We start from the raw sequence: 25,627 nt of genomic DNA, 5'->3' as shown, positions 1-25,627 counted from the left end.
ATCTCTAGTTAAATTGGAATGACAGCTTACAGTACACAATGTGAACGTTCTGAATATTTTTGACTGACATACTTTGCAGTCAATAACCATCTTTTTTTTTCTCAGGGAAAAAGAATGTTCAGCACATTTTACGAACACTTATAAGAACGCAGCGGTTTGAGCTTTTTCTCCAATTGTATGGAAGCTGTTAGTGCAAATGAGCATCGGTTAAGAGAGCCGGCCAGAACTGGGACGCCATATTGAATAAGCATATGCAATGCAATAGGTCTCGCATTTACGCTTGCGCGAGTTTAAGCTATTGGCATTGAACAAGCATTTGCAATACAATAGGTGTCGCATTTACGCTTACGCGGGTTTAAGCTATCGGCATTGTAAATAACAATGTGTTTTATTTATGTTTTGGTAAAAAAAATGCATTGTCATTAACAATGCCAATAGCTTAAACTCGCAGTAAATGCAAGACCGATTGCATTGCAAATGCTTGTTCAATATGGCGTCCCAGTTCTTGCCAGCTCTCTTAACCAATGATCATTTGTACTAACAGCTTCTGTACAATTGGAGAAAAAGCTCTAACTGCTGCGTTCTTACAAGTGTACGTAAAATGTGTTGAACATTACTTTTTCTCGCTGAGAAAAAAAAGATGGGTATTGACTGGAAAGTATGTCTGTCAAACATTTTCAGAACGTTCACATTGTGTACTGTAAGCTGTCATTCCAGTTTAACTATAGATTAATAAAGTTTAAACATTTTAATTAAGCAGTGTAAGTAAAGATGCCCCATCTCCCGGTCTAAAATGGAGGCAAACCGTAACTGTACATATTGCAGAAGAAACCATTCTTGTTCATTAAAGGAAGGAGACCACTCAAGGTTTAAACAAGATTTACTCTTCTTGCTGGTGTTTAATAACCATCTCCCCAAAATCACTTCTACTGTGTGCCTATTTAATGGTACAGTATTTTCAGTGGTTTCAGATTGCAGTGGAGGCGTGAATGCAACGTCCAGATGTGCACTGAGCAAAGTCCTTTGCAAAATCTCCCCAGGATTTGAAGCAGAGGATTTCTAAATGAGCTTCAAGGGAGAACTGGGGACCAAACAAGGGCAGACCCAATGATTTTCCATGTTATTCAAGGGTATACAACAATAAACAGAGGCCAATTGTTATGTATAGTGTGCTCCCACAAGCCAAAAGGTCCCATGCCTTTCTATGGAATGTCTTGTTCCAGCTTGGATTTCAGCCATTTTTTAATCAGATTTGTTTATCAGTAAGGTTAAAGATAGAGAATAATGACGTTGTGTTGATTAAACGCCATGGCACGTAGCCTGAACGCAGATTTTGTAACGTAGAACGCAATTGGGACTGACCATGTTGTAACATTAGTAAGTCCTGCTCTATTATATCAATAGCAGAGGATACAATGTTGTCCAGTGAATATATTCTGGAGGACAGAGTCGTTAACCCATTGTCCACTATAAAAAGTGATTTTTCCAAATTAATACGATCAATTTCTCGTATTTTTTCTCCAGTTTCAATTTGCGTTACTTTCCAAGCTTCGTTGTAAGCAGCGTATATACCGGCGTATATTAAACGTTTTTGACGCTGTTTGCGAGGTCCCATTATGAAATCTCTCAAGGCAGCACTGCCTTCAAGTAAAGTCAAGTGTTGCTTAATTTCAGCCAGTGTGGATTTTTTTAGCCACTCGAGGCATAGTTTTCCTACACTGTATGTTGTAACTATCCCTGGATGTTGTCTCTGGGAATATCTTGGGTCTGACCTGGTCTGTTTGAACCCCTGTATTTTGTTCAGGAATCTATCTTGACAGTTATTTGTGTCTGTGGGCCAGATCAACCATTTTTTCCAAACAGGATTTGTTCTGTTTTGGTGTAAAATATGGGATACGTCTATCTCCTCATCTGTAGTGCTATTACTATCAGGTATGGGCTTTGGAATAGACGGTTTATTTAAGTCTTTTATCTTGGCTAAACCAAGACAGGTTGTTTGCTGAATGGTGTCATTCAGGAATATTATTTGTTCCGGGATCATGCAGGCTCTAAATAATGCTTCTAGACCTTGTACCTGCCATTCTTTTGTACCCCAGATGGTTTTTGTTTCAATGTTGTTTTTCCAAAATTCAAAACCAAATGTAACCATTTTTTCATAAAATGTTTCAGAATAAATCAATTTAGTATTTGTCAACATTGTTTTCATTCCTGTCTTATTTAACATTTTAAAATAAAACGTTTCTGGATCAGTTGTGTTAAACCCTGAGAAGTATGGGAATTTCTCATAAAATGTTTTCGAGCTGCCTTTTGGCGGAGTTGCACAATGTTCCCATTGGTTATAATTAAAAACATTTCTAGGACTACCAGATTTATGCAAATAGTGATGACCATAATGATTATAACAGTACATTTCTTCATATTTTGCTGAACCCTGCAAATAATCTTGTTCTGTGAATTTTGCTGATATTACTAAATCTGACATCATATTATTAATATTTTCAAAGTCCCAATCATCAGAGAAAGTACTTGGTTTTCCAAAGTCACTTAATTAAACCTTGAACTGATGTGGATATTTCAGGAGCTCAATCTGGCCATAGATTTCATAATCCGTTTTGTCCCATGCTACCCCTTCCCCCCGCCCCCGGGTATTGGATTGGCTGTGATATTCACTGATGACAGTTCTCTTTTCTCGATGTGTGAGTATTTGTGAGGCTTTAGGACCAAGTTGATGTTCTGACTTGCTGTGTCCATTGTACTATATTTTCCATAAATCTACCCAAACATAAAACCATGATGAGCCAAAGCAGAAGGAAAAGTACACCTAGCACAATCCAAAATTCAATCCATGGTGAAATCAGATATGTTTCTTTGAGTTGATAAAAAAGAGTTCAGTCATTTTTTGTTTAAAACTTTTTGTTGCTGGCGTTTCTTCATGTTCACTTGGATCATCAGAAAGGTCATCGAAATTGATGAAGTAGCCAGATGCAGTTCTGTCAATTGTTGGAATTGCTTCCGGATTTTCTTTTGTCACATTAGTATAGTCTGAAGCTACATCATTGTAGACAGGTGTTTCTTGACGAACTGTTTGTCAGGTGCCGTCACCTCTGCTTGTGACGCAATTCCGCAGAGACGACAAGAGCACCCGTCCCTGTACCCACCTGACCCTCGTGGAAGGTAAGACCCAGCAGGGATGAGATGGACGCAGGGGAGGGAGCCAGGGAGTAGAGGCTAAACGATAGCGTGGAGCTGGCTGGGTATCCCGGTGTCAGCTGGAAACCAGAAAAGAACCAGATCAGATAAGGAGCCAGATCAGAAAAGAACCACCCCACAAAGGCACACACAGAACTAATATCCCTCTAGCAACTCACCAATGCATCCGGAATCGTGGTACCCAGATAAGTTCAGCTCTGGATAAGGATGGCCAAGGTGAGGCGCTCCTGCGCGTTGTACCCAAGCTCAAACCAAAAGAAAGCGCTCCTGCGCGTTACACCCAAGCTCAAACCAAAAGAAAGCGCTCCTGCGCAGGTGCAAATGAACCAAGTCAAAACTGGAAAGCAAAGCGCTCCTGCGCGTGTAGCAGGGAATAGAACGTGGTCATTCAACATGTGGCATCTCTGGTAAGTAACACAAGCTATTTACAATACTCCTGTTAGCAGAGCTATTTCCCCATGTAGCACTCCTGCGCGGTGGGGAAACCGAAGTCTTAATGAAACAAACCCAAAACAAGCACTCCTGTGCATAGGTCTTTTAACCCCCTTCAAGGCGCTCCTACGCGGCAAGGGTTAATGAAAACAAAACAAGTACAGCCCTGGATAACCCAGGAGGAAAAACAAGAAAGCGCTCCTGTGCAGCGTAGACGTGACAGCAAAACAGCGCTCCAGTGCGGTTTGCACAAACAAACAGACAGCGCTCCAGAGCGGTGTGACTCTGCAGGTAACAGACGAGTCTCAGCCCCGGCAAACAAGTCCGCGTCACAGGAGCGTCCAGGAAGGATTCGAAGCACTGAGCCGGCGGGAAACGCGATGTTTAAGCGCTTCCCCCGGAAGTGCTTCTGTGCTCCTAGGTCCGCTGCCCAGGACTAGACCGGGACTCAACTTCCGCCCGGAAGTGAGTATTCCGGCATTTCTGTGTGTGCATCTGCGGGGATGGCCGGAAGCGGCAATCGCCGCGAACCGTGACACTGTTGCAATTTGGGTTTCAAGAGGCACAAGTTCCATGGCTTTGTTGCATAGTCCTTTTTTATTTACTGCAGGTTTATCAAAAGTGATTAGTCTCTCAGTTTGAACCTCTTAGATTGTAGCAAGGTTTGGTCTTCTGCTACTTCTTGGGAGTCCACTGGGCCTACTACTTATTATTGGCCACATGATTGTGGTTTTAACAGGTCGATTGATACAACTCTGTTCTCCTTTTTACCAGCAAGGGGCGGTAGTACTACTGATCTTGTTCCGCTGGCAGCTAAGACAGGTACTGCTTTTCTGTAAGAAGGCCAAATTCCTTCTTCACCGCGATCTTCTCTCTGACTAGATCCCCAATCTTTGGAATCCAGACAGGTCTTGCTGGGACAGGTGGTTTTTCTTCAGTGGCTGTTGACTTTCACTTTATGTTACTTAGACTTCTGCTTGTTTCATTTAAGTCCTGTAAAACAGCCAAACGATCTTTGATATCAAAGGCTTTTTCTTTCACCACTGAAGTCTGACAATGTAAGTCCTGGATTTTCATTCTAGTGCCGAACAATAGTTCGTATGGAGTGATACCTTTTAGAGAATTTCTTGGCAGATTGTTAAGACTACGTTGGACACTTGTTAAATGTTTGACCCACCCATCACCCGAACCTAATACCCTCGCCGTTATAGATTGCTTTATGTCACGGTTTTTTCTTTCCACTACTGCATTTCCCTCAGGATGGAAGGAAGAAGAGTACCGCAATGCAATGCCCATGCTGGTCATGGCCTCTTTGTAAGCTCGAGAGCTAAACGCAGGACCCTGGTCAGAATGTAGCACGCCAACTGCGTATGTGCCGATAAAGACTCGCAAATCTTTTATAACAGTATTGGCGTCAGCCGAGCGCTGGGTCCTACATTTTAAGTGAATCTCGTCTTAATAATTATGGGACCGCCTGTTTCCTTCTGGATTTTTGCGTATAGATAGCCTGATGCTTTCTAATAAGGGTATCTGGGCTGGTGTCTCATCTGGTTCCCCACTGCAATCTCTATTGCAGTTCTGACAATTAGTAGCAAAGTTGTAAATTTGCACGCACATCCCCGGCCACCAGTATTGTGATTGTAATTCTATTACAGATGTCAAGATCTCTTGGTGCCTCAGACGCTGTCCCATGTGTGCTTCTGGAATCAAGTAAGCCCTCTGGTTCGTTTGGAATTACTCTATCCCCCACTCCAGGGATTTGAGCAAAAGGAACGGAGTTTGCATCAATTATGTATTTATTTCCGAGTGGATAATTTAGAGGTAACGCCACATAGTTGCCTTTCATTGAGGCTTTTACTGCTAGTAGCGTTTCACCGTCTATTTGTTTTCTAGTACGCTTTTTTGTGACTACGGAAGCCAGTTGAACCGCTGCCGCTGTGGCTCTGTGAGCCAATGAATTCCCTGCAATGTGAACGCCATCACGTTGATGACTCAGTGAATGTATCACGTGAGTCTTTTGTAGTTCTTTCTGTAAAAGAACTACTTGTTCCCAAAGCTTTTTATGCTTTATTGTGGCACCAGTCTCATCTTTGTAACCGTGTTTGATCCATGTCTGCATGTCATTATTGTAAGATTGGACGCAGTAATGCGAATCACACACTATTAGTGTGGGGAATTCGCGTTCGGCATTTTCAAGCGCCACCTTTAAAGATCTTACTTCAGCTCGCTGAGCTGTACAGTTTCGGAGTGATTCAGTTTTGGTGATCATCGGTCTGAATTTACCAAAGCGCCAGCAACCTTTAACAATCGCGCACGCTGCATTGTAGGATTTTTTATCCACATCGTTGTGTTGTGCAAATCTGTCCATGTAGAGAACACAAGGAAGAGCACGTCAAGTCCAAAGACAAGGAACCTGCTCATCAAAGTAAAAAATTACAATTTCCAAAGAAGAAGGTAGCTAGTATTAAAATAAAACATGCTGAGGGTTCTGAGGACACAACTGAACAAGCATTGGAAATGCAATAGGTCTCGCATTAGGAAAGTTTGAGCTATTGGTCTTATAAATGACATTTTTTTATTTATGCGTTGTTTTTTAAAATACCTAAATTAATAGCTTTGTCATTTACAATGCCAATAGTTATAACTTTTGCAAATGTGACACCTATAGCATTTGTAATGCAACATGTTTTGTATTTACGTGACTTAGATGTATTGATATTACAAATAACAATGGTTTTTGATTTTTTAAAATAATTAATACTTAATTTATTTAATTTGTAATGGCAATAGCTTAAACTTTTGTAAATAACTTTTGTGAAGATTATGTTCAGTGTTTTTTATTGTGCCGAAATTTCAAGAAGAGAAGTGAAATATTAACATCTTTTTGTTCACATTGTGCCACTGAAGACAATAGTTAATCATGGTACTGGTGCACGTGCATAGCGCTTCGTACTCTGGGAGAGCAACGAAGCACTATACGTTTTGTCGATTCCTGAGCGCCCTTTTGGAAGTGGGTGGCTAGAAAGCGAAAGAAACCTGGTTAGGGACCAATCAGATCAGTAAATGAGGGAGGTGTGGGTCTAATGCATGCTGCTTGCTTTATCTACTTCAGAAGCATGAAAGGCAGAGCCCACTCACAATTCTGAAGCAGACTCCCTTAAAACGCATTTGGAAACTTGGTTTTCTCACTACAGTTCCCTTCTTGGTTGGTTTGCCTCTGTAGATTAGTCTGTCTCGCAATAGCGCTGCTGCCCACAAGGGCTGCGTGTTTGCATGACCCGAGTGTCGTGCGGGTTCAAGCCCTGCTGCCTTCACGGAACCGGTCAGGACCGGAGCGCTGCTGGAGTGTGGGGGCGTTCAGCAGGGCAAGGGGAGCTTTAAAAGAAGTGTGGCTACTTTTAGGAGAAGTGGCATTTACCAAAACAAAAATGCAGGACGGCCGTGAAAGAGACACGGCCGTGTGAATGTGACGGCCGTGAAACGCTCTGTGGCGGGGGAGGGGCAGTTGTGAGAGGCGACGAAAGGTAGGAAAAGCAGAGGAAATGTTGGTGCGAGTGATTTAATAATTACTATCGCCACAGAAATCCAGACTTGTAAGGAGGGGTTATTAAAAATCGGAAATGTTGATCGTTGACTAATCATGTCGTGCTCCACTGGCAGTAATACTATTTGCAATGGTACATATACACATGTAAATTTAATCATGCCTGTCTTGCCTAACGATTTTGTATCTGAGCTGGGTGGCCGTGGTAATATCAGGAGCAGAAGTGGGGTTAAACAGGTTTCTGTGAGGAACAGGGGCTCTGGTGGGAGGTCATGATGGAGCTCCAAGACTTGTATGGCAGAAATAGAGAGGGAGCATGTGTTGCGTAGGAAGCAACGGCTAGGAGAGAGAGATGTTGATAGGAGGGTTCTAATGTTTGCAGTGTGGGTTAGCTAGATGGTGTTGGTGGACCAGAGGTTCAGGCACAGGGCACGGAAGAGGTGCAAATAGGTAGACACCGGTTTGGTTTTGGCATGCCAGCTGCGAGTCCACACAGCAGCTGCCATAACAAGACAAGGAGAAACACGAGAGACGGCCTGCGGCCGTCAAAGTGAAAGTACGGCCGGCGGAGGGCATTGCTGTGGGGAGGGGGGAGGAGAAATGCGACACGGCGGGCAGGTGAGGGGGCGGAGCGGGGAGAGCGGCATGAGGGTGTGAAGCAGCCGGGGCCTTTGAAGTGAAGCTAAGCTTCACTTCAAAGGTGTGGGAGGAGTGCTGCTGGTGATTGACTGGCGATTTGATGATGTACACGCGCATTTTAGGTCAATGCGCTTGCGCATTGTCCTAAAAGCGCACGGGCACAGCATCAAATCGCCAGTCAATCGCCAGTCTAGGTAAAGCTTATTTAAGCCCCTATATATCTCGCTCCCGCTCAATGCGCATGCGCATTGAGATAGGTCGCTCGACCTAAAAACGGAGAGTGGGCCCAGACAATGCAGCAGAAGTAACCATAGTTCGCAAGATCCTGATGAATCTTCTGGAGACAGTGGACACGAATGAATACATTCAGGTGGAAACTGCAGACACCAGAGTTAGCAAACCCCATAAATTATATGAAATAACATTACGTATAGAGGGGGACAAAACTAGGAAAATAAGGGGTCTCTTTTGGGATCGCTTATCTAAAGGCTATGATATCCTGTTAGCTGAAAAAGACTGGCCACCAGAGTTTGTCAGGGAGTGCCCTCATGGCGAAGAAATGATTATGCCTGCCTTCTCAAATCATATTCCAATTCATAAAAAATACACATTTGCAAGAAAATGGGCAGTGGCCCAAGCTCCTGCATTATATAAAAATCATGTAGGATGGGATGAGGATTCTCCTCCCCACAAAATCCAGTTAAAAAGTCAACCTACTGCACAAAGGCAGTACCCAGTTAAACAAGAAGCTAAAAAGCAAGTCAGGGAGATCTTAGATCAACTTGAATATCAGGGGGTGATTGAAACATGCACCTCACAAATGAACAATCCTTTGTTTCATGTCTCCAAGCCAGACGATTCATATCGTCTAGTTTTGGACTACAGACACTTAAACTCCTGTTGCAAAACATTTGCAGTACAAAACTCACACAGTGCAGCACTAATAAATAACATTGTGCGCAAAAAATATAAAACGACATTAGATATCTCAAATGGATTCTTTTGTCAAAACATTGCACCTGAAAGCAGGTATTTGACCGCTTTCTCAACAATGGGGTCACAAAAACAATTCTGTCGACTCCCACAGGGATTCAAGAATAGCCCAGGATTATTCTCAGCAAGGGTAACAGAGTTACTACAAATATATGATGATGAGGCATTATCTTATGTCGATGACATCTATCTCACGGATGATGACCTGGAGACACACTTGAAAAGAGTGAACACCATAATACTTGGGTTCGCAGCTGAAGGGTATAAATTCAACTTTAAAAAGTCACGAATTGCTCACCTAACTGTCCTGTTTTTAGGATATGAATTATCAAGTGAAGGCAAAAGCCTAGCAGACAACTTCTTAGAGAAGTGTGCTGTACTCCAGGCACCAAAAACGCTGAAGAACTTACAATCAATACTAGGTTTCCTGAATTTCGGAAGAACATACATTCTAAATTATGCAGAGAGGGTTAAACCCCTCTACGAATTAATAAAACCTGATTTCAAACAAATCAATTGGACTCAGAAACACACAGAAATTTTAAGATCATTACAAACAGACATGCTCACTAAAACAAAACTGCAAACATGCGCAAACGAACGCAACCTTGTAATCCGAGTCATCCCAGGAAGATGCGGATACACGTACCTGACCTCTAATGAGGGAGAAACGGTACAATAGCTTATAAATCGCACTTGTACACACAAGCTGAAATGAAATTCAGTTCTACTGAAAAAATTCTAACTGCGGTTCAAACTGCTGTAGCAAAAGAAAGAGCCCTAGCCCAAGGCAAGAGCATATCTGTATTATTAGCAGTATCAGCTCTTGAGGCAGTAACAAGACCACGCATTCCGAATGCTGTGGCATTAGATCCATAATGGATACAATGGAAAATTCTATTGCTGCAGAAGAAACATGCATTTGATCCGAAAATGAAAAAACTAGAAAATCTGGAATACGAATATGAATATGAATATCCTCTGCCAATCGAAATTCTGCCTCTAGAACAGTACACCTGTGTAATCTACACGGACAGATTTGCACGACACTACGTTGTGGATAAAAAATGTTACAATGCAGCGTGTGCGATTGTTAAAGGTCGCTGGCGCTTAGGTAAATTCAGACCGATTATAACCAAAACTGAATCACTGAGAAAATGTACAGCTCAGCGAGCTGAAATTAGATCTTTAAAGATGGCGCTTGAAAATGCGGATCGCAAGTACCCCACACTAATAGTGTGCGATTCGCATTATTGTGTCAAGTCTTACAATAATGACATGCAGACATGGATCAAAAACGGTTACAAAGATGAGACTGGTGCCCCAATAAAGCATAAAAAGCTTCCTACAATGCAGCATGCGCGATTGTTAAAGGTCGCTGGCGCTTTGGTAAATTCAGACCGATGATCACCAAAACTGAATCATTCAGAAACTGTACAGCTCAGCGAGCTGAAATAAGATCTTTAAAGATGGCGCTTGAAAATGCCGAACGTGAATTCCCCACACTAATAGTGTGTGATTCGCATTACTGCGTCCAATCTTACAATAATGACATGCAGACATGGATCAAACATGGTTACAAAGATGAGACTGGTGCCACAATAAAGCATAAAAAGCTTTAGGAACAATTAGTTCTTTTACAGAAAGAACTACAAAAGACTCACGTGATACATTCACTGAGTCATCAACGTGATGGCGTTCACGTTGCAGGGAATTCATTGGCTCACAGAGCCACAGCGGCAGCGGTTCAACCGGCTTCCGTAGTCACAAAGAAGCGTACTAGAAAACAAATAGACGGTGAAACGCTACTAGCAGTAAAAGCCTCAATGAAAGGCAACTATGCGGCGTTACCTCTAAATTATCCACTCGGAAATAAATACATAATTGATGCGAACTCTGTTCCTTTTGCTCAAATCCCTGGAGTGGGGGATAGAATAATTCCAAACACGAACCGGAGGGCTTACTTGATTCAAGAAGCACCCATGGGAATGGGTCTGAGGCACCAAGAGATCTTGAAATATCTAATAGAATTACAATCACAATACTGGTGGCCGGGAATGAGCGTGCAAATTTATAACTTTGCAATGAATTGTCAGAACTGCAATAGAAATCGCAGTTGTGAACCGGACCAGGCAATTGCCAGGACACCTCTATTAGATAGCATCAGGCTATCTATACGCAGAAATCCAGCCGGAGAAATGCGATCCCATAAATATTAAGACAAGATTAACTTAGATGTATACCCCAGCGCTCGGCTGACGCCAGAACTGTTATAAGAGATTTGCGAGTCTTTATCGGCACATACGCAATTGGCATGCTACACTCTTGACCAGGGTCCTGCGTTTAGCTCTCGGGCTTACAAGGAGGCCATGGCCAGCATGGGCATTGCATTGCAGTACTCTAGTCCATTCCATCCCGAGGGAAATGCGGTAGTGGAGAGAAAAAAAGGGACATAAAGCAATCTATAACGGCGAGGGTATTAGGTTCGGGTGATGGGTGGGTCAAACATCTAACAAGTGTTCAATGTAGTCTTAACAATCTGCCAAGAAATTCTCTAAAAGGTATCACTCCATATGAACTATTGTTCGGTACTAGAATGATAATCCAGTGACTTTGTAAAACCAAGTACTTTCTCTGATGATTGGGACTTTGAAAATATTAATAATCTGATGTCAGATTTAGAAATGTCAGCAAAATTGAACACACATGATTATTTACAGGGTTCATCAAACTATGAAGAAATGTATTGCTATAATCATTATGGTCATCACTATTTGCATAAATCTGCTAATCCTAGAAATATTTTTACTTATAATCAATGGGAACATTGTACAACACCGCCAAAAGGCAGCTCAAAAACATTTTATGAGAAATTCCCATACTTCTCCGGGTTTAACACAACTGATCCAGAAACGTTTTATTTCAAAATGTTAAATAAGACAGGATTGAAAAACATGTTGACAAATACTAAATTGATTTATTCTGAAAAATGTTATGAAAAAATGTCTACATTTGGTTTTGAATTTTGGAAAAACAACATTGAAACAAAAAACATCTGGGGTACAAAAGACTGTCAGGTACAGGGTTTAGAATCACTATTCAGAGCCTGCATGATCCCAGAACAGATAATATTCCTGAATGACACCATTCAACAAACAAACTGTCTCGGCCTAGCCAAGATAAAAGACTTTAACAAACCGTCTATTCCAAAGCCCATACCAGATAGTACTAGCACTACAGATGTGGAGATAGACGTATCCCATATTTTACAACAAAACAGAACAAATCCTTATTGGAAAAAATGGTTGATCTGGCCCACAGACACAAATAACTGTCAAGATAGATTCCTGAACAGAACACAGGGGTTCAAACAGACCAGGCCAGACCCAAGATACTCCCTGAGACAACATCCAGGGATAGTTACAACATACAGTGTAGGAAAGCTATGTCTTGAATGGCTACAGAAATCCACACTGGCAGAAATTAAGCAACACTTGACTTTACTTAAAGAAGGTGCTGACTTGCGAGATTTCATACTGGGACCTCGCAAACAGCGTCAAAAATGTTTCATATACGCCGGTATATACGCTGCTTACAAAGAAGCTTGGAAAGTGACGCAAATTGAAACTGCAGAAAAAATACAAGAAATTTGGAAAAATCACTTATTGTAGTGGACAATGGGTTAACGACTCTGTCCTCCAGAATTTATTCACTGGACAGCATTGTATCCTCTGCTATTGATATAATAGAGCATGACTTGCTAATGTTACAACATGGCCAGTCCCAATTGAGTTCTATTGTACAGTTAGGCTGGACGTTACAAAATCTGCGTTCAGGCTACGTGCCATGGCGTCTAATCAACATAACATTATTATTTTCTATCTTTAACCTTACTGATAAACAAATCAGTTTGGCACAAAAAGGAGCAGACTATACGATTCTGAGCATTGAACAACTTGAGAGATTACCATTGACAATGTCAGAGACCTGTCATTGAATGGATAATACATGGTACAATTACAATTCCGATAACAACTTTTCAGTTTCAGTATTGCCAAGAATATATACCAACAGGCCTGTATGAAAGGTTGGGTAAAGGATACATCAAGTCAACATGGAATTTACCTTATACACATAAATGTTACAGTGAAGGGAAAAAGAGGTATTTCTTAGTGGTAACAATTGTAAAAAATCACTAAGCGGTACACTTCTGTGTCAAGGTATTAACTTGCATGGAGCCTGCGAAGGTTCATCAAATAACCTTTCATGTCACCTGCACGGCACTCCTGCAACACAGATAGAGCCTTTTTTCAGACAACTTTCTAACAGCAGCTACATTATAATAAGTGACTGCAGCTGTTGTGGCATGGTGCCAGGAAAAGCCTATCTCGTGAGCGTTACTTCCATGGTCACTTGTTGTATGCAAGTACTGTATCCGAACAGCAATCCAGACATGGAGGCGGCAATATGCCCTTCTTTGAATATCTCTTCTATTCGAATTGATACTTTAAGCAGAATGAAGTCTATTCTTTTACAAACAACTGTGCCTTTAACCACGTCCAAAGAGACGTATGACCTGCAAGTTGCAAGGACAGCGGCAGAGATACATTCCCTATTATCGACAAATTGCCCCGTGCATTTCGTAGAAAGGTTAAGCCAAATATTAAACATGTCTGATACCAGTGGCATCGCACATGTGTTTAAGACAATTTTTTCGGGACTGTTAGCACCCTTTGAAACAGTTCTTGGCATTTTCCCGAATTTGTGAATTCAGTGTTCGGTGGACTGCCTCTACTTTTGGGTCTCATAGCAGGAATTTTATTTTTGTTCCTTCTGCTCCGATATGGCAAGTCAAGCCACAGAGAAAACTCAAGCAACAATGGAAGAAATGATCCTAGCTATACGATACCGAGAACGGATCACTAATGTCCTCGGCTTTGCCCGGCTAAGAGATCTGAGTACTACCTGGTTTCTTTCATTCAGACCAATCTGGCAAGATTACATCTTACCTGTGCTTCGATGTCTGCTATGCGGAAAAGAATGCGTGTTGGACGTCTGTCTTACACTACCATCAGCAGTACCCATGGATATCGATAATTTGCTTGGTTCAGTAGCGGCTCATGCAACGTGTTGTCCCCATCGGCTACCTATTCTGATGACTGCATTCGTTGAGACTTCACCATTACGATTAGGTGGCGGTGAAGTACGAGATTAAAGCAGCACCACACAGGTACAACCTTCCGTGAACATTGCTGATCCAGACGTTGATGATAGCAATGCTTCGCACATTTGCACTATTTCAGCTTTTTCGAACTTGGTCGAACTTTTACCTACTGTTGTAGACCAATTTTTCGCAAGCCTGTCTGATTTGATGTTCTCTCCTAACAACTAGAATAACTTTTAAAACAAAGAGCACACAGCGTTCCCTGAACTCTGAATTCTACCTTCTGGTTTTGATAAACAACACTACTGAAAATAATTGGAACTATTTTTTCCCCTGAAAGCGAAATTTCCAAAATATTTACCTTTTTTCTGGCACATGGTACTCTGCTTAAAGTAGAACTATTCTTAGAGAACAGAACTTCTATTTTTAGAGACTCTAGAGACAATATTTTGACTTAGCCTCTAGCACATGTACAGTATTGTATAAATATGTGATGAAATGGTCTCGACCTTCTTTTCTGTTTTAAGAGCCATTTCATAAATGTAATTTTCGCAATTCATTCAGCCAATATTTATGTATGCATTATCTGAATGATACCACTGCTTGAAAAACGTACAGTATAAATACTCATTTTCGTGTATATACCATTTCAAATGCAATTTATGTATTTTGGGGTGGGTTGGAAAACACATGTATCGTTATATGTTTAGTATTGCTTAGTATTTAGTAATGATGGACATTATACGTGGAGTGGGTGTTGTGAATGTATCTAGGACCCTATTTAAATATTCCCGATTCATGCCCTTATGTGGTTATAACAAAGCATATCCTTATAAAGGCATAAGAATCACATCCATATTTAGTAATAGCCAATGCAGTCCAAATACGGCAAGGCTTCTCCCATAGACTCCTAGAAAGTACAACGCGTTCTTTAAACAAACCAAGCCTCCAGCAGCCCGGGAATTCCCCCTGCTTTTGTTTTAATTTGAACAAGAACTCCTGGAGTCCAGAAAGAACTGTAAGTTCTTAATGACGTCTTATGTCCAACCTTACGTCAAACTCGGCACTTTTCAGGTATAAATATACCAACGTTTGCCTTAAGCAAACACACGGTGGTTTGGAGCAGAGCGGCTATCTACTTGCCCGACGCCCAGCTGATGTGAGTGACGAAGGAAGCCAACCCTCCCCTTGACGCACTGAGAGAGACGCTATCTTTTCTCCTGCCGATAAATTCCAGCTCCAGTGTTTCCAGTCACCCATGCGGGTTGCTGGGAGATCGAGTCCTGAGAAAGAGATACAAGACCTCCTTCATTCTATAAACCAAGGTACGGAGCTGATTAGATCTTTAGAGAATTCTTGATTCAGATTCTTGGCAAAAACTAACTTAACTTAAACTGCAGCTCACTTACTCCTTCCCACGTACTAGGCTTAGGTTAGGTACACTGGGGTAGGCGTATCTTAGAAGCACCAGTTGAGTACGTTTAGTCAATGATTTTATGTATGTATATATTTTATCAGTTTTAAGTATCATATGGCTCAGAAACCATATAAATGCTTTTACAGTATTATTTCATAATACTCCTTTTACTGTACCCACTTTACTTCATGATAAGTATTGCAATTGTGGCAATTCACTTCTCTTGCTTGAGAAAGAGGACTGCTCAATAAATAACACCTTTTATTGAAAACGCCCTTCTCTCTATTTCTCTGAAATCCTGGTGAAACTAAGTATGCACGATTGACTGAGTGAAATAGCTGTCTATTGTTTTCACACGACTCTGGAGACATACTCCTATTCTGGGGGGAGCAAAGTTGTCATGTTTATGCGGTTGTCAGAAACGAATCCTTTTTGTCTAATCAGGAAAGTTAACTCCTTCCTGTTCATTCGAGAAAGTTTCTAGTGACCTCTGAGCTAGCTGACATTCATAATTAAGTCTAACATGTTCAGTAGAGACCTAGTCGACCTCAGTCCTACGTCTAAACTATCGTTTATGTTATTCCAATGCACAGAGCCTATTGGGAATATAGGAACTACACTACAACGTTATTGTACTGACAATCGGATTATATACTGAATAGTAATGCACTTATTTGGTGGGGGGCAGCTAAGATATGCAGTATATGCAGACCATGGTTGAGTTGTTCTGTACAGGTACAATGATTGTAATTTGCTGCAATTGACCGATCTGAGATTGGGGAGGAAAAGTGAAAATGACTGGCGACGTTTATCATTGATCTGTATGTTTCGCCTGCTCCTGTTACAGTCGATAATAAAGTGTGTTAAAAAGAAAAATATATTGCTGCTGCCCAGGAGGAACTGCCATGAGGGCTTGCCTCCCTGGGCCCTGCATTGCCTCCTTGATTGCTGAGGACTTTTGCTTTTGGAGCTATGGCTCCCTGCTCTCCGTGAGTGCTATATTTTTTAATTCTTTCCTGGAGGAAGAACGTGTTATTTTTAATATAACCTTGTGTGGAGATCCTTTTGTGATGTACGTAGTATGTTGTTGCTGTGTGGGTTGCGCAAATGCTTTACACATGGCCTCCGGGATAAGCCTGACTGCTCTTTCCAAGCTACCAAGGGGGTGAACAGGCATTATCTTTGACGTGTAACTCCCTTGCCCTGACTAGAGTGGTAGTTTCTTCCTAGATAAGGCTCAAGTCCTAGCCAACCAGAAATCCCATTTCTAACAAGTCTCATCTATGGGCTCGATTGATAGCCACCAGCCGGTTGGCGTCACGTGTAGGGAGCCTTCACTAAATATTCAGTGATGAGAAAATAGTCGTATGTCTTCCGGGAGCAGCGCGCGTCCGTCTGACAGCTTCTTAAATGAGTTAAGGCAAACGTAAGACATTAAGTCAGATACCATGGTAAGGTAGAAAAAGACAAAAAGCACACACTTCATGGCAGCAGGGATATCAAGGTATATCATTGGCTGTGATGAAATCTCTATTATAAATGCTGCAATCTTCCAACAGATGCTTGAACCATCCCTAGGAATGCGGCAAAGATAACTTAACAAACAGCAAAGTAAAGACAGGAGTTAGAACTTCAGTTGATCCAGTGTGAACAGGAAAGTATTGTCAAGAAGAGGGTGAATGGAGTTGCATTTGTTATATACTTCCTGAAGTGTTACCTTTATTACATACATCTTGAAGAGTTTCCTTTGTTATATACTTCCTGAAGAGTTACCGTTTTTATACACTTCGTAAAACTGAAGTGACTGTAGCATATCCTGATCAATCTCTTTTTCCACAATGTCTTCTTGTTTAAATGAAATCTTGACTATGTGCGTCTTCCTAAAGCTATACCTCTAGCGAATGGGTGCTCCGTGAGTGCCCTTTCTTAACTAAGTTATCACCTCCTTTTCTGAATTAAGATGTGGCATGTTCAATAGAACATTTAGTTACATATCTGTGTATGGTGAAATATCTCTTGGTTACTTTAAAAAATGGTAAAGAAGAGATGTCTTTTACAAATAGTTAAATATTGTGTATTTACTTTCTCTTACATTTCTATTTAGTGATAAATCTCTTTACATCCAACAGGATCCAGCCTTGAATGCACAAATGATTATGAATAATGACAATAATCGTGTAAATCTGCAAAGAAAACATCAGGAAAAAATGAGCTCCAATATTCGGGTAAAGAGCTGCACATTCAGAGACTGAGAAACCGGAACATAACCTGATAGATCCTGGAAGAAGCAGTCCAGAGCAATTCAGTGGATTTAAGAGTCTGGGCTGTGCACGCAACAGGACTAAGAAATGACCTCTAGAAAATGAACGCAACAACAATAACTAACCACTGCCTGTATAAACAAGTCTCCAAGCTATGATCATTCAATCGATGTGAAAAGGATACAGCATTGCTCTGTTTCCTGTAATGATGGCAGACCACCGTTCAGTGCGCTAGGTATATTGTAAACTATTTCTGGCTAAACCACAGGAACAATAGAAAGGACAATGGAGTGGAGCCAGACAACTGAAGGGTAAAGGAAAAAGAGGGTCTCTGATCTACAAGACTGTCACAATTTGCATCGACCTGAGGGAAGACTATATTCACTTGTAAATATGCAAAACCATCCCGCAATCTAAAGACATGACCACATACAAAGAAGCTTTACTTGCCACAATTATAATATATGTAGTTGGTGAGTCTCGTATTTCGTTGTGAAATCTGAAATCAAGCATCCAAAATACCACACACATACAGGGAATGTGAGAATAACACCAGTTATTTATCAACCATGTTAGCTCTTCAGGAAACAAAGTCATGGAATGCAGACAAATATAAACCCGACCCAGAGACACTAACCAAGAAAGAAAAATCATACACAAGCAGTAGGAGCTTTAGTTTGTCATCACTACTAAGAGCCATCAGCAAACACACACAGGAGAAGCAACATGCAATTGCAATGAATGTGTGAAGAACTTTAGTCAATTAGCACTCCTAAAAGACCATCAGCGGACACACATGGGGGAAAAACCATACCATTGCACTGAATGTGTAAAGAGTTTCAGTCATTTATCACAACTCCAAGTTCATCAGCGAACACACACAGGGGAAAAACCATACCATTGCAATGAATGTGTGAAGAAATTCAGTCAGTTATCAAATCTACAAACACATTTGCGAACACACACTGGGGAAAAACCATACAATTGCAGTGAATGTTTGAAGAAATTCAGTCTCTTATCAAATCTACAAAAACATTTGCGAACACACACTGGGGAAAAACCATACCAATGCAATGAATGTGGAAGTAGTTTTAGTGATTCCTCATCTCTCAGGATTCATCACCGAACACACACAGGAGAAAAGCCATTCCAATGCAGTGAATGTGTGATGAGATTCAGTCAGTTATCGTGTCTCCAAAAACATCAGCGAACACACACAGGGGACAAACCAAACCATTGCACTGAATGTGTGAAGAGCTTCTGTCGGTTATCATACCTCCAACTACATCAGCGAACACATACTGGGGAAAAACCATACCATTGCACTGAATGTGACAAGAGCTTCAGTGATTTATCACACCTACAAAGACATCAGCGAACACATACTGGGGAAAAACCATACCATTGCACTGAATGTGTGAAGAGCTTCAGTCAGTTATCACACCTACAAAGACATCAGCGAACACACACAGTGGAGAAACCAGTTAATGTGTGAAGAACTTCAGTCTTTTATCACATCTCAAAATACATCAGCGATCGCACACAGGAGAGAAACCATTCCATTGCAGCGAATGTGGAAGTAGTTTTAAAGAATCTTCAAAATTAAGGAATCATCAGCGAATACACACTGGATAAAAGCCATTCAAGTACAGTGAGTGTGTGAAGTGCTTTAGTCAATTATCAGACCTACAAAGACATCAACGAACACACACAGGTGAAAAACCCTACCACTGCACTAAATGTGGAAGTAGTTTTAGTGACCCCTCAACATTAAGAAATCATCAGCAAACACGTTTAGGGGAAAAGTCATTCAAGTGCACTGAATGTGCAAAGAGCTTTAGTCGATTATCAATTCTACGAGGACATCAGCAAAAACATACAGGGGAGAAACCATACCATTGCAGTGAATTTGGAAGTAGTTGTGGAAAGGATTTTCAGCTAACTACAGGGATTAGTGATTAAACCTATAAACACAACACGCTTGAATAAGTTTAACAAGCACAGCCTGGAGAATATTTGTAGCTGGTTTTGGTGTCCGGCCATTATGTACAACAACCGCTTTAATGACAGCTGCTAGAGAACAATGTCCAAAGGCACAAGAAGACAAAGTAGGAAAATGTGACCTGTAACTCTGAGAGTTAATGCTTGCAGTGTAGAACATTTATCTCCAATGTCCTGGCACGGGAAAAAATGATGCTCATTTCGATCATCACATACATATGTAAAAGCACCCACTATAGTGGCACATCCCCTGAGGTGTCCAATATCAAGCTGGACCCATGGGAAATTTGCTGGCTCACCACTGACTATGTAAATGATTCACGGTGAGATTAATTGTATATGAATATATTTTAGATGTTTCTTATTTACAGAGAATCACCCAACCAGCTCCTAATTGGTGAAAGGACAGAATGCGTGCATGATGGCAAAATTATTGATCAGAGAGAGCTGTTGAAAAGTTTAGTTCTGAAGAGGTCTCTGAAAGCTTGAGGGTTAGGTGAAAATTGAATCTTGAGCAGTACTCGAGAGTCCAGAACTATCGACTCCCTGCTTTACATTTCTTGTACCATGGCACTGGAAAATAAATCTGGATTCAGAAATAAAGGAACACAAAAGATAATACTGCCTTCCACCAAGGTCATTTTAACAAAGTGCTGAGTCCGGGAAGTTCTTCCTGCTGCCAACCATCATCGCCACCACCACACAGCCAGTGAGGAACAGCAACGAGACTGCTCTTCAGCACACCCATCCTTATATATAACACACTACAGGGATTTGCTCCAGGGTCAAACTCACTTTACTTTCACGTTAACAGCAACAAGTTCTAACCTGAACAAATTATATTTAGGAAGAAGTGGTTTGTACAGCCATTTGTGGCATAATCCATTTGGAACCCAATACTTTATAAATCTGTATTAATGATACATAACCAAACATCCAAACACCACCTATGTATGGACATCCAAGAGCCTTTAAAAACCACACTACAGAGGTGTGTACCAGGATCAAATTTAATTTACTTTAACGTTAACATGAACTAAATTATGATACAGCAAGGACATGTTGCTATGAAATGTACACAATGATGACTAGATTTGGCATATTACTAACAAATGTATGTTTTTTGATATGTAATAAAAAAAATTATTTGCAAGGAGCCTAGTTCATTTGGCAATAGAGGGGTCAAATCTCGATAGCATGACTGCTTTCAGCAGGGAGTCTGTCGCAGGTGGTATCAGAGGGGACTATTCTCCCCAGTGTGCCTTCTCTCAGAGTGGGAGGCGGTTCTTTGCTTGCGATGGTACCACATCTGCGTTAATGAAGAGAGAAGTGCTACCTGTAATACTGAGATCTGGCCTTCACTCCTGTGTTGGGAATATAAGTCAGTCGTTTTTACCCAATAAATACCAGATTTATTTTGGAAAACGAAAAATATGTGTGTTGTTAATAATCCAAAAAAATGCTACAGAATGCTGAGTACTTTTTTTTAAAACATATTTTTATTGGCATTTATAGTTTACAGTGACAAATAGTGAAAGGATACATTCAGTTGGACTGCATGTTTCGTCTCTTATATCATAGTATAGCGCTATCTATAAATGAGTTTTTTCGATAGACATTTTGTGAACATTGGGATCTGGGCTAAGTGGTTGCCATGTAGAAAACGGATATAGAAACTGGGGAATGATTCATGGAATTTCTGGGTACAGACATCAGGTGTGGTAATGTGAGAAGTTGGCCTGATGTGCAGTGCTCACTATTCTAGTGATCACTATATATCAGTCCAAACAACCCTTATTGATGATTGGTTGTAAGTCAACCTTATAGACCAGCTATCCTAGTAGCATGGATACGAGCAGTCTAAGGCTAAGACTCTAGAGGGCGTGTTAAGCCAGCTGTTTTACCATCACATTACCCCTTGAACACCCAGTGAAAGGACACCACACAAGTTGTTATGAAAATAAACAGTGTATTTATTTATAACAAGACTACCCTGGCTCTTTATGAGACAGGGAGCTAAGCACACAACAAAACTCTTACGAAAATACTTTTAAGTTAGCACGTTACACAAATGCCCGAGGGGCACGAAAAACCATATACGCTAAAAGTGGAATGCGAATTACTAGCAGGTAAGTAACAGTTCTAATAGGCTTTGGAATCGCTAGGACTGGACTAGGGAATCGTTAGATTACTACTAGGAGGCCCAGGGGACTCGGGTGCAGAGTGTGCACTCTCACGCGGGATGCGGGGCAAAGTCTATGGAAGCTAGAATTCACAAAGTTAGTGTTCACGGGCGAACCCGACCTGGTAGGGAGAAAACGACAGTGGATCCTGACCCTTGGATAGTGAGGCTATGCTGGGACACCGGAGTGCCGAAGTTACCTAGCCCAGGGGCTGCAGCTGCATAGGTCTGAAAAGACGTCGGGGATCTCGTTGCCGGACCAGGAGCCTGGAAGGAAGAAGTTGCTGGCAGGCGACCAGTGAAGAAAAGTTCGATGGATCCAAGCCTGGATCAAGGAAGAAGAAAACCTGAAAGCAGAGGGGACCAAGTTCTTGAATCACTAGCCAGTGATTAAGTGGGCACCAGGATGGCACCGGGCGAAGTCACCGCAGTCAGGTGAGTGGGCGCTGCTGGGCTCTGCAGTCTCTCGGACCAGGAGGCGTTGTCGGCGACCAGGATGGAGGTGCGAGCTGTCCCACGAAGGATGAAGTCGTCGGCGTCGAAGTTACCCAGGAGTGGGCAACAAGCCTTGGCTAATTCAAGCCCACGCGGTGGACTCAAAATGGCGTCTTGAGTGGACCAGGAGGGTCCGGGGGGCTCCTCTTCTGGAAGGGAGCAAGGGCCAGTCTGGAGCAACCAGACCAGCAGCAGAAATGTCGTCGGGCGTCGTCAGGAAGGCCACAAGCCAGCGGGCTAGTAGCCAAACAACGCGGTGAGCAGCAAAAAGCAGAAGGGCCCCACGCAGATCGCGGAGATGCTGGGGGGCTGCTCTTCGGTGCTGGAGCTGCTCAGGGTGGGGGCTTCTCGGACCCCAAAGCACTCACCAGGAATTCACTCGGCGGGCTTGCTGGAAAGAAGTCGTGCAGTCGTGAAGATGGCCGGTCCCTCGAGGTCTCGTCACACCCACGAATCTCAGCGTGACTGATGATGCAGGTAGAGGTCAGAGGTGCCAAGGAAGCCGGTTCTCGTCGAGCTGGGCAGTCGGATTCCGGAGGAAGGACTTGCAGCAGACCGCAGTGTTCTTAGATGGTGCCTGCGGGTGCAGGGTGACTACTCCTTAGTCACAAGGGAGAAATCTTAGGAAGAAGTCTTGAGTTCCTTTCGTGGAAAGTAGTTTCAGGATTCAAAGATGATCTGATTTGGAAGGGGGCCAGTCTCTACCTTTATCCTGTAAAAAGGGGCTGGCACGCGACTAAGTCCTGCCCTATGGGTGGGACTAGGAGGGGGGTGGTTACACCCACTTCCTTGGCGGGCTTTTCCCCAGCACAGGGTCTGGAGTGACCCTGGAACTGGTTCCAGCCAGCCTATGCACAGTGAGCACCGGGGTGCCACGTGCAGTCACCTTCCTCTAAAGCCCTGCCTACCTACAATACACAAAACCCTGTCTGGGACGGTGCTGGCACCGCCCCTGGCAGAAAACCCTTTGTCCTTATCTCCTGCTCTGGGAGGACTCCCAGCAGCAGGAGGGCAGACTTGTGTCTCGGTGGCAGCATCCATTTTGTGGATGCTAAGGCTCTGTCTGACTTTTAACCGGGTTATAGGTTACATGCATGTCGTGTCCCTCTAGAAGGGTGGAATGCTAACCCCGTCGCCAGAATTGGCGAGGGGTTAGTATTCCAATTCGTATGACACCTTACTCGACATGTTTTGATAAAGCGATACCAGAGTTGGCACATAACCGCGAGGATTATAATGCCCTTAAGAGTATATGGTATGCGATATCATGGAAACGGCTAAGGGATGGATACCGAAAGCCGCAGACAGGCTCAGCTCATGCCAGAGCACCATCTCACACGATTCCAAGCACTCTGCCTTCAGGATTGTTAAGGCCTGCCATAGGAGTGACTGATAGGAGATCTGTGTGTCCATTTTAGGGTTAGATATAGGTATACTATATCTAAAGCAAAGGGTGAGTACACCACCTTGCCCCAGCTGTCGTGCAGCCAGTTGTGTCAGTTTTAGTTAGTCAATCCAGGGGTGGCACAATACATGCTTCAGCCCCTGGGAGACTTCTGGGTGCACCTCAGCCGCCCTGGGTACAGGGACTTGGAGAGGGCCCAGGGCCAATTCAGTACCTGAGTACAATTTGGATAGAGAGAACAGCTAGGCTGTGGGTCTGATTAGCAGGCCCACAGCCAGGGAAAGTCGTAAACCAGTGCAGCAAAAAGCAAAAATCTGGGTGATCATAGGATTGCAGACCCTACTCTCCTACATGACCCCCCCCCCCAAACTTTGGGACAATAAGCTAACCTTGACCAGGTGAGTCTTCTTGCTCTAAGTGGAAATACCTGGAGAGCCCATCAGCATTGCTGTGATCAGTCCCAGGTCTATGCTCCACTGTAAAATCCATCCCCTGTAGGGAAATGGACCACCTAAGCAGTTTGGGGTTTTCACCCTTCATCTGATTTAGCCACAAGAGGGGCTTATGGTCTGTCTGAATGGTGAAGTGAGTGCCAAACAAGTAGGCCCTCAGCTTCTTTAGGGCCCAGACCACAGCAAAGGCCTCCCTCTCAATAGCTGACCAATTTTTCTCTCTGGGTGTCAACCTTCTACTAATGAAAGCAATAGGCTGATCATTACCATCAAAATTCAGTTGAGACAGAACAGCTCCCACACCCAACTCAGAAGCATCTGTTTGGACAATGAATGGCTTGGAGTAATCTGGACTCTTGAGGATAGGTGCTGTGCACATGGCCTGCTTTAGGTCATTGAATGCTTTCTGACAGCTTGCTGTCCACTGAACTTTCTTTGGCATCTTCTTGCTTGTCAGGTCATTAAGGGGGGTCACTATGGACCCATAATTTCTGACAAACTTCCTATAGTACCCAGTCAGGCCCAAGAAAGCTCGAACCTGAGTCTGGGTGATTGGAGGAGTCCAGTCCTTGATGGCCTGTATCTTACTCTCCAGTGGCTGAACCTGGCCTCCACCTACAAGGTGGCCCAGGTATACAACCTGTGACTGCCCTATCTGGCACTTTGTGGCCTTGATAGTGAGGCCTGCCTTTTGCAGGGCCTCTAACACTTTCCTCAGGTGGACCAGGTGATCCTCCCAGGTGGAGCTAAAGACAGCAATATCGTCAAGATAAGCTGCACAGAAGTCATCCAGCCCAGTGAGGACTTGATTCACCAACCTTTGGAAGGTGGCAGGTGCATTTTTCAGTCCAAAGGGCATTACCACAAATTGATAATGCCCTCCAGGGGTAGAAAATGCTGTCTTGGGTTTGGCTTCCTCAGCTAACCTGATTTGCCAATACCCAGCTGTCAAATCAAATGTGCTTAAGAAGTTGGCAGAAGCCAATCTATCTATAAGCTCATCTGCTCTTGGTATTGGGTGGGCATCAGTCTTAGTGACTGCATTGAGGCCTCTGTAGTCTACGCAAAACCTCATCTCTCTCTTACCACCCTGGGTGTGAGGCTTTGGCACTAGAACTACTGGGCTAGCCCAAGGGCTATCTGAGGGCTCAATGACTCCCAGCTCCAACATTTTCTGCACTTCAGTTTTGATGCAGTCTCTAACATGATCAGGCTGCCTGTAGATTTTACTCTTAACAGGCAGACTGTCTCCAGTGTCAACATCATGGGTACACCAATCAGTTTAGCTGGGTGTCAGAGAGAACATATGTCGAAAGGATTGCAGAACTTGCCTGCAATCCTGTTGCTGATGTTCAGTGAGGCTGCCACAAAAGACAACACCATCAACTGACCCATCATCAGGATTCTGAGTGAGCAGGTCTGGGAGAGGGTC

General features: G+C 42.8%; 1 protein-coding gene across 2 annotated transcripts in view; it reads left to right on the top strand.

Annotated features, from left to right (window-relative positions):
* The window catches only part of LOC144807697 (uncharacterized), a 30,488-nt gene extending 9,674 nt beyond the window's left edge, over positions 1–20,814 (top strand). For both annotated transcript variants that reach the window (XM_078673342.1, XM_078673341.1), the window contains exon 2: positions 17,529–20,814. In XM_078673342.1, the coding sequence (XP_078529468.1) occupies positions 18,457–19,155 (699 nt within the window). In that variant the 5' untranslated portion in view covers positions 17,529–18,456 and the 3' untranslated portion in view covers positions 19,156–20,814. The remainder of the gene's footprint in view (positions 1–17,528) is intronic.
* The last annotated feature ends 4,813 nt before the right edge of the window (positions 20,815–25,627 follow it).

This window comes from Lissotriton helveticus, chromosome 1_2 (genome assembly GCF_964261635.1).
Source record: "Lissotriton helveticus chromosome 1_2, aLisHel1.1, whole genome shotgun sequence".
Lineage (NCBI taxonomy): Eukaryota > Metazoa > Chordata > Amphibia > Caudata > Salamandridae > Lissotriton > Lissotriton helveticus.
This window is presented reverse-complemented; position numbering and strand designations above follow the sequence as displayed.